Raw genomic sequence first — 11,596 nt, forward strand, 5'->3', positions numbered from 1 at the left:
TTAGTACATCCATCTTTGCAGGCGTATTCGCAGCTGGAATATGTGATCTTGTCATGCGCATTAGATCAGTGAAAGCATCTGGCACGCTCTGAGCTATGCTCTGAAGATTTAATATGCGATGCACTTCAGTTTCAGACTGAGCGGTGCGGGGATCTAAATAAGACAAAGTGTGAGTCTTCCACAATAATTCGTGTCATTCTTCAAGAACGATGACGTTCTTATCTCCCCTTAATGACGGGAAGGGTTTGGGTTGGACCAGTTTAGACCTAAAGGGTTTTGGGTCCAATGGGTTTTGGGTTTAAGGTTTTCGGCTTAATGGTTAGTGGACCGAATCCATGGCCCAAAGGCCTAGGGTCCTAGGGTTTTAAAACAATTGGAGGCCCTGGGTTGCACAAGCGGGCCTAGACTTGAAAGCCTGACCCGGGGTTTAAGGTTTTAAGGGTTTATGGGCCTAAGGCCCTAAAGGAATGGCCCAAGGGCCTTTGGGTTTTAGAAACTAAATAATTAAGGTAAATAAAATAAAACAAAGGTTTTGGGTTGGGTTTAAGGGGCCAAGGCTCAAGTTCCAAATGGCACATAGGCCTAAGAAGTAGGGGTTTAGGTTTGGGCTGCCATAAGGCTTGGGTTTACATGCAACGGCCTGAAGGCTTGATTTTGACAGAGAGGACGCCGAAGCTTCCCCAGCTTCAGTCAATGACGACTTATCACCGTCGACTCTAATCTAGGTTTCAAAATGAAATTAAAGATGAGGGGAGAGTTTTGGTACCTTCAGTTCGTCGTGGAAGGGCCGAAGATAGCTGAAATCTGGCTCGAACCCCAAGGAGTTCGCTAGAGGTTTCCTGGGTTTTTGGGCTTCACCTAGTTCCACAAAGACGAGGGAGACTGAGAGAGGAAGTCTAGGAGGGTGATGGTGGTACTGCGTCGCTGTCAGGGTGGCTTGGGGTGTGACGGTGGGTGTGTGGGTGTCGATCGAAAAAATGAGTAAGAGAGAGAGTTTCAAGAGAATGAGAGTCGAGAACTAAGAGAGTGAGAGATTCAAGAGAGCTTCAGGGGAAGGAGAGAGAAAAAGGGAGAGAGAGTTTGTGGGCTGCCATGAGACAGCGTGAGGGAGAAAGAAAATCTAGATGGAGGGTCCGGATTAGATTAGGATAGTGGACCAAATTGCAAGATTCTATAAACTTTTAGGGAAAAAGTAAAATTACATAATAATTTTGGGGAGGGGTTTTACACACACAGATCCACTCACCATGGCACCACCTTCTCTAAAGTTCATCTTCTCATTCGTATGAATTCCCTATAATTGATATATGGTATCAATTGCCAAGACAGTTAGTGCTTGTTGATGTTGATATATGCTTCTGCACTTCTAATTTTCATTTTATAAGTGCATGTTTCTACAATTCTCTGTGAGTATACACCCCTAGAATTTGTCGATTTTCTTGCTTAATTGAAGTGAAAGACTATTACATTCTTTTGTATTTTCTTTGAAAATGGGCTTGGTGAGTTTAGGTGTTGGGACTCAGGGTGTTAGGGCGAGAAGGAGAGAGATCGGAGATTCTATGCTGATAGGGTTTAGAGATGGGCACTCGTCGAATGAAGATGTTTGGTGTTTCTTTTTGTTTTTGGGGTGGGGTGGCTTCATAAATATGAGAGACAAAGCTAGAATTTTTGAGAAAATTTTTGAATGTGGGGTGGATTCATAAAATTGTGGGGTGTGTATAAAACAACCCAAAAAAAAAAAAAGATCGAGAAGGATTAGGAAGTGGTGTTGTTGGAAGAGCAGATATATCATGTATGATAGAGAAGGATTAGGAAGGGGTAATTTTGAAAAGATATGGTGAGTGTGGAGAGTAGATGTTAAGTTTTTAAAATCTTGTAGAATAAAAAGAGTTTGTTGGGTTAGAAGAGAGAAGTTGGGTGTAATTAGAAGTTCATTTCCTTTTTAACAAACATAATATTGCCTTGAGTGAGTTCTATTTTGTCAAGTGAATTATTTCGTCCATTTTGTGATTGTACGTATTTGATTTAGTGATATGTTGAGAGTATATCGCATAAAGGAAGGATTTTGCATGTGGTTATAAATAATTGAGGTACTTCTCATATTGCCAATTAGTTTTATAGTAGAGTCTCAACTTTCGTTATGGTATTGGAGCAGATTGTCCCATGTGTGAAGCCCAACACTTGCATGTGCTCCACGCCACCTGGTTTGTGTTGTCCACATGCTAAACTTGAAAATTCATCACATGTAATGAAGGTGCGTATTAGGAGTATGAATTCCTATGTGCTTATAAGTGATTAAGTGCTCCCTATATTGTCGGTTAATTTTATAACAGAGCCTCGACTTTCTTCAACATAACGAACTTTTATCATGAGATAAATGAGTAGTCAACATACCAGATCAGTCTCTATGGTATAATAAAGAAGAACATATTCATTTGAAGACGTGTCAAAATGAATAATAATGTGAAACATTAGTCACCCGTGATAATATGAAACAACGTTTTTATGGATAATACTTAGCTATTCAAATATTAGTAGAAACTCTTACTCAAAACTCTTAGTGTTTTAATCACAGAGCTTCGTGCTTATGATCAGAACTGTTCATACTATAATCACACTGTAAAGATCATCTTTGCAAAAGTTAAATTAAAAGTAAGGTCGTTTAGTCAATCTATTATAGCAAATACATAAACGATTGGTAATACTTTTACAATACCGTTCATTTGTTTTTAAGTTGTTTGATGACTAAACGACCTTAGTTTTAATTGATTTTTTGCAGAGGCAATCTTTATAGGGTGATTTATAATATGAACGGTTCTGATTACATTCTATAAATTATCAATGAACAATTTTGAGAAATTTTAAGTAAGAGTTCTTACTCATTCTTGAGTAGTCAAGTATTGTTTCGTTTTTATAGCAGACTACTGATGTCTTAGAACAGTGACAGCTGTAACGTGAGGCAGATACAATGTTGGCCTTTTTTCCTTTGATTTCTATCAAAGGTTTTTACCGAACACCGGTCCTCATATCTGTGTTTGTATACAGTTTTCTGATGTAGAAATGAAATTCAGTATTAATGTATATACACGAATTTGTGGTGTGAAATAGTCCGATGCACATAGCTCTGAACAACATCTTCTATGTTTGCATTGCACTTTGATTGCGTGATGTGCACGTTTACTGCTAACCGCATTTTCAATGGAAAAGAAAAGAATCAAAACTGGGGTAGAAACTTGGATGAAAGATTGGGGAACCCTAGAGCATCTGCATAACGTTATACTAACTTCATGCACGCACGTCATCCTAGAGCATCTGCATAACGTTATACTAACTTCATGCACGCACGTAACGACGTGCTATATACGACTTATACATTTTAAATATGTATTTATTATATGTGTAAATTGACAAAAGGAAAGTCAAATATTTGAAGTAAATGAATAATCTTAGATCATGCTAGAAGAAACCCCTCATAAACCAATTAAATTAGCTGAATTCACATAATAAAATTGGCGTTTATAAAATTTACAATAAGAATAAACAAAATTGTTGTGAACCTTCCTAGTTTAAGTGTGATTGTGTAAATCCTAGATTAGATTTGATTCTAGTTATTGTTTCCTATATGGACTTGTATTCCTTGAGGATGGAGGATTTCTTCTTCCTTTTACTACTATAAATAAAGGCACTACGTAGGGGGTTAACATATCTCTCAACACACATATTCCCCTACGATTCTACAAATACATCTTCTCTCTCCCTTCCCTTGCCGCCTACCCTCTCCCTTTAGTCAGATAAAATAGGCTACAATATATTATTAACACGCTTCTACCGCTGTGGTTAGGAATCTGAAGTTGAAGTTTTTTCTGCATTAAACCAGTTCATCCATATCATCACGCAACCACGTTTTTCCAAAACAACGGTTTTTATCTCGATATTTTCGCAACCCTGATAGCATGAACATTAAACATAATGCATGACCCAACTATACGTTTTTTGAATTTTAGATTCTACGTAAATTGTGTATGCATTATATTCATAATTGTTGAATTATGTGAATTTGATATTGTTGTGAATTGCATCAAATTGAATTGAATTTAAAAAAAATAAAAGAAACGAAATTGATATCGATAGCACTGAGGTTCTTCGAACCCATGACCTTGACTTGCCCAGGCCCGCAACCCGTGTGGCTGAGCTGAACCAAGCCATTGTTTATCTCTATGGGGATAAACAATGGCTTGGTTCAGTTTGGTAGTTTTTGAAAAATTGAGTATGCAGCTGATGGATGTAGTAATTGTTTATCTCTATGGGGATCTTGATACAGAAATCTATATGAAAGTTCTCGAAGGACTTACATTGACTGGATCAAATATTTCCAAACCCTGGAACACGCTCTCAATTCGACTGAGGCGTTCATTTTACAGTTTGAAGTAATTCGGAAGAATGTGGTATAACCGTCTGAGTGAGTATTTGACTAGTCAGGGATATGTGAATAACGAACTATGCCCTTGTGTGTTCATTAAGAAGTCACATTCTAGTTTTGCAATAGTTCCAGTATATGTCGATGACATGAACCTTATCAAAACTCTTGAAGAGCTTGCGAGAACTGTTGCGCACTTGAAGTCAAAATTTGAGATGAAAGATCTTGGAAAAACTCAATACTGCCTCGATCTCAAGATAGAGCACCGTTTGGATGGAATCTTAGTACATCAAACAAACTACACCCAGAAGGTGTTGCGCCGCTTTAATGAGGATAAAGCGAAGCTTTCGAGTACTCATATGGTCGTTTGATCGCTAGATGCAAAACGAGATCCTTTCCATCCGAATGTGGATGATGAAAAGATTTTGGAGCCTAAATTTCCTTATCTAAGTGCGATAGGCGCTTTACTGTACTTAGCTCAATGCACTAGTCCCGACATCTCCTTCGCTGTTAATCTTTTGGCAAGATACAGTAATGCAAAAACACACAGACATTGGACTGGTGTGAAAGAAATCTTCTGCTACCTTAAGGGTACTACGGATTTAGGCTTGTTCTATCCCTACGGATTCTAGAGTGATGCCGCACCCTCCACTTCTTGAGTTGATTCTTGCCTTGTTGGTTATGCCGACGTATGATACTTAACTAATCCGCACAAGGCGTGTTCTCAAATGGGTTATGTCTTTATCATTAGAGGCACCGCAATCTCTTAGAGGTTAACTAAATAGACCTTAGTTGCCACTTCGTCTAACCATGCTGAAATTCTCACCTTACATGAAGCAACTCAGGAATGCTTTTGGTTAAGAGCAGTTATGGGCGATATTCGAAGCTCCTGCAATCTTTACCCCTTCATAGATGCCCTAATGATGATCTTTGAAGATAACGCAACATGCATCGAACAACTCAAGAAAGGTTACATCAAAGGAGACAACACCAAACACATTGCGCTGAAGTTCTTCTTCTCACATCAACAACAAAAGCATCAAAAGATTGAATTCATGCAAATCAGTTCACAAGACAATCTGGACGACCTCTTCACCAAATCATTACCGAAGGTGATGTTTTGGAGGCTTGTTCAAGGAATTGGTATCCGTAAACTTTCTGAGTTGTAACATTGTTATTTCTCGTTGGAATTATGTCAAACTCAAGGGGAATATCCTGAAGATACTACCACCCCACTTTGGGCTAGTCATATCCCTGATGATGTCCCGTAAACGTTTGTTTTGACGTTACATTTCTCACGCATTTTTCCTTAGATTATGGATTTTGTCCCTACTCGGGTTTTTGCCATAGCCTTAGGGTTTTTTTAGTGAGACTTACTTCCATATGCAAGTTCCTACCTCATTGAGAATAAGCATTGTTCCCAGAATCAGTGTCGACGAGTCAACTTCCTCAACTTCTGCATGATACTGAAATCTACCTTGAGTATTTAAACATTCAAGGGGGAGTGTTGTGAACTTTCCTAGTTTAAGTGTGATTGTGTAAATTCTAGATTAGATTTGATTCTACTTATTCTTTCCTATATGGACTTGTATTCCTTGAGGATGAAGGATTTCTTCTTCCTTTTACTACTATAAATAAAGGCATTACATGGGGGGGGGGATAACATATCTCTCAACACACATATTCCCCCCCCCCCCCCCGGCTCTCTCCTTTTAGTCAGATAAAATAGGCTAGAACAAAAATAATATTTAATAAACAATTGATTGAATCACATTATTGCTAACCCATTGTGAGTCTAAACCTATCCCCCTCCCTCTTAGTCTAGATAATATCATTTGTTTAAAAAAAAACAAAAATTTGACAACTAATTTAATCACATTATTATCCGCGTGCAAAAGACATTTTTTATAACCGGCATTATATGCCTCTTAAGATGTTTTGAACGTGTTTAAAAATAGAGAAAATAATATTGAATGAACAACTGATTGAATCACATTATTGCTAGCCCATTGTGAGGCTAAGCCCACCCCCCTCCCCCTCAGTGTTGATAATATCGTTTGTTAAAAATGAAAATAAAAAAAGTATTTGAAAACTAATTTAATCACATTATTATTAGCATCGAAAGACCTTTTTTTATAACCGGCATTGCATGTCTCTTAAGATGTTTTGAACGTGTTTAAAAATAGAGAAATTGAATCACATTATTGCTAGTCTATTGTGAGGTACTAATTAAACAAAATAGCAAAAAAAAAATTAACTATTAAAAAAACACTGTTAAAATGACAAAAATGCCCTTTCCTTATTTGATGCATTATTTTGGGATGCTTTTGAAGTTTTTTGTCTTGGGGCATTTTGGTCCAAATATTTTTGTTGAAGCTTGATGACACCAAAAACACTATTCACCTTTTGTGTTCTCTTTATATATAGATAAGTATTGACTATCAACTTTTAGCTAGCATGCATGCCACAAACTAAAAGTTCCAAATCCTTTGATCTTTTGTTGGTTCTTAAGCTCGTTACTGAAATGATGCCACTCTCAGTACTTCAGGTGAAATGATTACAGCTAGAACTTATAACTTCGGCAAAGCCAAAGCCTCGAGAAACAAAGTTTCTCTCAGATATTGATGACCATGAAAGCTTGAGGTTTTAGATTCTATAGTCATAATGTGTTACAAGGACAACCCTTCACTTAAAGAAAATCGTGATCCCGTTAAGGCGATTAGGGAAGCCTTAAGCAGAGCATTAGTGTATTATTATCCTTTAGCTGGCAGGCTTTGGGAAGGGCCTAATAGAAAGCTTATGGTTGATTGCAATGGTGAAGGTATCTTGTTCGTTGAGGCTTTTGGTGATGTCACACTTGAACAACTGGGAGACAAAATTCTACCCCCTTGTCCACTCTTAGAGGAGTTCTTATTTAATTTCCTAGGTTCTGATGGAATTAATGGTTGTCATTTGCTTCTGGTTTAGGTGAATCAATTAATTATTAATTACATGTTAAATTGTTTTTTGTATTCATATTTGGTCATTGCCATATTAATGCTTTACAAAAAAAAAAAAAAAAAAAAAAAAATTGAAGTAGGTTAAGGGTAAGAGTAGTGTTTTTTGCATTAAGGTCGCATACACACGCCAGACATTTTTTTGTAAGAAATTAGTGCAATGAACTACATATGAAATTTTTAATAACAAAAAAGGATACAAACAAGAAAGCGCCAACAATATTGTAAATAAGTTGAAGTTTGGTGGCACCGCAATTGTTTTTAACTTTTTTCATAAAATTGGCCGAAAATTTATCATACCGCCACCGCACCCAAACTTGAACTTGTCTACGGTACTACCATGCCTCTTTGTTCTTATGGTTAAAGAAAGTTCATTAGGTGGTTTTGGAAAGAAAATATTATGAGATGCTTTTCATTATTTTTCGAAACTAATTTTTTTGACAGCCCTTATGTTTAACCCTTTATATTGCAAAATTTATATACACAACAAATCAAGGAAATTATATTTCTACATGGTATCTGCCTAATTAGGTCCTAGGTTCTTTCTACCAGTGGTAATGGTGCCATTAGGGTGGTTAGGGATAGGGAAGGGACCTGTCTTGTTATGGTTGCTCCTCTTCAGGGGGGTACTGCTAGTCCTTTTCACGTAGAAGCATATTGGTAGCGTTACGAAGTGTTAACTAGCCATCCTATTGAGCTTTCGTATTTTCATTCAGAAAGGGATGCTTTACAAGTGGTGTTTGTTGTTCGATGCTACTTCTTCTACAACAATTCACAAAAATTTTACTGACATTGTTGGAAAAATAATCACCTTGGAGATTTTAGTTTTCTTTTTCTTATGCAAATAATCGCAACTGATTCGGGTTTATGGGAAGTTACTGGGCGAGGGAAAACACAGTAGAAACGTGTAGGTTTTAGATTTGAATTTGAATCCCACGTAGAAACGTGTAGGGAAAACACAGTAGAAACGTGTAGGTTTTAGATTAAGAGGATAAACGTGGGTTTGTGTTTATCTTTTCTTTCATTCTTTTTAATTTGTGTTTTTCACTTTTTAGTGTTTGACATTTTTATCCGGGGTTTAATAAATAATTTGTATTTTTTTTTTGTTTTGTTATTTGTAGAGAGTTATAACCGTAATTTCATGGAATTCTAGTTAATAAGTAGTGTTTCGTTAATAATATTTATAATTTTTTTTTCAACTAATATTTACAGATTTTGAGGAGTGTTGTGAAAAATCCAAATTTCATATATGTTTGAAATTTTGAAACATTTTGGCGTCCCTCATCCTCTAATATTTTTTTTTTATTTTTTATTTTTAATAATGTATGATCTACCACACATTAAGCTTGTGGTAAATAACAAAAGGTGATATGGGTACTAACAATAATGACCACAAGCCTTGTTTGTGGTGGCTTACTATATTAACAACGTCGGACTTTGCACGTGGTCATTCATTTTTATTTTATAATGGACTAAGATTTGTCCATGGTAAAAAATGTTATTCGCTACGTGCTTATTATACTCGTGATAAATTTTTACTTTTTATAACGAGCTTATTAAGCCAGTGGTAGAATTGCGTGGTAGATAAACTGATGTCTTGTAGTGCATGCACATAGCTCTCAACTACATGTGTTTTTTTTTTTTTTTCTCTGCAGCCCATGTTGATTGCATGATTTAAACTTTTCTCGCTAACAACATTTTCTAATGGAAAAGAAAAGAATCACATTCACAACGAGTGGAAACTTTGGACGCAAGATTCAAGAACCCTAGAGCATTTGCATAAGGCTATATAAGTACTGACTATCAACTTTTAGTTAGCATGCATACCACAAAATAAAAGTTCCAAATCCTTTGATCTTTTGCTGGTTCTTAAGCTTGTTACTGAAGTGATGTCACCCTTAGTACTTCAGGTGAAACGATTGCAGCCGGAACTTATAACTCCGGCAAAGCCAACACCTCAAGAAACAAAGTTTCTCTCAGATATTGACGATCAAGAAGGCTTGAGGTTTCAGCTTCCAATCATAATGTGTTACAAAGACAACTCTTCACTTAATGAAAACCGTAATCCCATTAAAGTGATTAAGGAAGCCTTAAGTAGAGCATTAGTGTATTACTACCCTTTAGCTGGCAGGCTTAGGGAAGGGCCTAATAGAAAACTCACGGTCGATTGCAATGGTGAAGGTATCTTGTTCGTCGAGGCTTCTACTGATGTCACACTTGAGCAACTAGGAGACAAAATTCTACCCCCTTGTCCACTCTTAGAGGAGTTCTTATTTAATTTTCCAGGTTCTGATGGAATTATTGGTTGTCCTTTGCTTCTGGTTCAAGTGAGTCAATTAATTATTAATTACATGTTAATTAGTTTTTCGTATTCATATTTGGTCATAGCCATTAATTCTTTACAAAAAAATTGAAGTAGGTTAAGGGTAAGAGTAGTATTTTTTGCGTTAAGGTCACATACATACGCCGGAGATTTTTTGTAAGAAATTAGTGCAATCAACAACATATGAATTTTTAATGAAAATAAGGACATAAACAAGAAAGCGCTAATAATATTGTAAAGAAGTTGAAGTTTGGTGGCATCGCAATTGTTTTTAACTTTTTCATAAAATTGGCAACCTTTTTCATAAATGAAAATTTATCATGTTGCCATTACACCCAAACTTGAACTTATCTACGATACTACCATGCCTCTTTGTTCTTATGATTAAAGAAAGTTCATTAGGTGGTTTTGAAAAAAAAGGATTATGAGACGCTTTTTGTTATTTTTTGAAACTAATTTTTCTTCGACAATCCTTATGTTTAACGCTATATATTGTAAAATTTGTATACACACCGGATTGAGGAAATTACATTTCTACATGGTAATAGGTCCTAGGTTTTCTACTAGTCTCACATCACCTTTATTGCATAGGTTTTCCTTTGCCGTTCTTCTTCTAGGTTTTTTGCCTGTCGTCATGTCATCCTCTTTGTCTTCTATCTAAATTTTTTTATCTTCTATAAGCATTTTGTCAAAATTCCTCTGTATTTAAGGACTCTTTCAAGTAACTACAACATGCACGAGACTCTTTTGAAGAGACTCCATCTTTCTTGAATTTAATTCCTAATTTTTATGAAATTTTGGTTTCCTAATTAGATCATCTAATTTAGATAGCTTTTTTGTCTTTTCTTCTAAAAAATTGTTAACTAGCACGAATATGATGATCAAGAAAAAAGTCTAGTAACTAACTTTTGCAATACGCAGGTGACCCGTCTTACTTGTGGAGGTTTCATACTTGCATTGCGCCTAAACCACACAATGTGCGATGCACCTGGATTTGTCCAGTTCCTGACCGCCGTTGCGGAGATGGCAAGAGGCGCACATGCACCATTTATTCTACCAGTGTGGGAGAGAGAGCTCTTGTTTGCTCGAGATCCACCAAGAATTACATGTGCTCATCATGAATATGAAGACGTGATTGATCATTCTGATGGCTCATACGCTTCCAATAACCAGTCAAACATGGTTCAACGATCCTTCTACTTTGGGGCCAAGGAGATGAGAGTCCTTCGACAACAGATTCCACCCCACCTAATTTCCACTTGCTCCACATTTGACTTGATCACAGCTTGTTTGTGGAAATGTCGCACTCTTGCACTTAAAATTAATCCAAAACAGGTTGTTCGAGTTTCCTGCATTGTCAATGCACGGGGAAAGCACAACAATGTACGTCTTCCCTTGGGATACTATGGCAATGCATTTGCATTTCCAGCTGCAGTTTCAAAGGCTGAACCTCTATGCAAAAATCCACTGGGATATGCTTTGGAGTTAGTGAAGAAGGCTAAAGCTACCATGAATGAAGAATACTTAAGATCAGTGGCAGATCTTTTGGTACTAAGAGGGCGACCTCATTATTCATCGACAGGAAGTAATTTTTTAGTTTCTGATATAACGCGTGTAGGTGTTGGCGATGTCAATTTTGGATGGGGACAGCCAGTATTTGCTGGACCCGCCAAGGCCGTGGATTTGATTAGCTTCTACATTCAACACAAAAACAACATTGAGGATGGAATATTGGTACCAATGTGGTTGCCATTCTCGGCCATGGAGAGATTTCAGCAGGAACTTGAGAGGATTACTCTGGAACCTAAGGAGGATATATGTAACAACCTTAGATCAACTAGGATCATGTCAATGATGTAA

The 11,596-nt window shown here is 36.8% G+C and overlaps 1 protein-coding gene across 1 annotated transcript; it reads left to right on the forward strand.

Moving 5' to 3' along the window:
* The first annotated feature begins 7,081 nt into the window (after positions 1–7,081).
* On the forward strand, positions 7,082–11,596 carry LOC137711270 (alcohol acyl transferase 1 allele GSa-like). Its single transcript, XM_068450501.1, has 3 exons — positions 7,082–7,378; positions 9,288–9,740; positions 10,658–11,596. Exons 1-3 carry the CDS (start codon positions 7,082–7,084, stop codon positions 11,594–11,596), a joined length of 1,689 nt encoding a protein of 562 aa, XP_068306602.1.

The sequence above is a fragment of the Pyrus communis genome, chromosome 12, assembly GCF_963583255.1.
Source record: "Pyrus communis chromosome 12, drPyrComm1.1, whole genome shotgun sequence".
In the NCBI taxonomy this organism is placed as follows: domain Eukaryota; kingdom Viridiplantae; phylum Streptophyta; class Magnoliopsida; order Rosales; family Rosaceae; genus Pyrus; species Pyrus communis.

Excerpts from the sequence above, each read along its gene's own strand:
- LOC137711270 (XM_068450501.1), top strand. The coding sequence starts at position 7,082 with ATGTGTTACAAGGACAACCCTTCACTTAAAGAAAATCGTGATCCCGTT. Across the intron at positions 7,379-9,287 it reads ATGGTTGTCATTTGCTTCTG|CTTGTTACTGAAGTGATGTC; the intron begins GTTTAGGTGAAT and ends CTGGTTCTTAAG. Across the intron at positions 9,741-10,657 it reads GTCCTTTGCTTCTGGTTCAA|GTGACCCGTCTTACTTGTGG; the intron begins GTGAGTCAATTA and ends TGCAATACGCAG.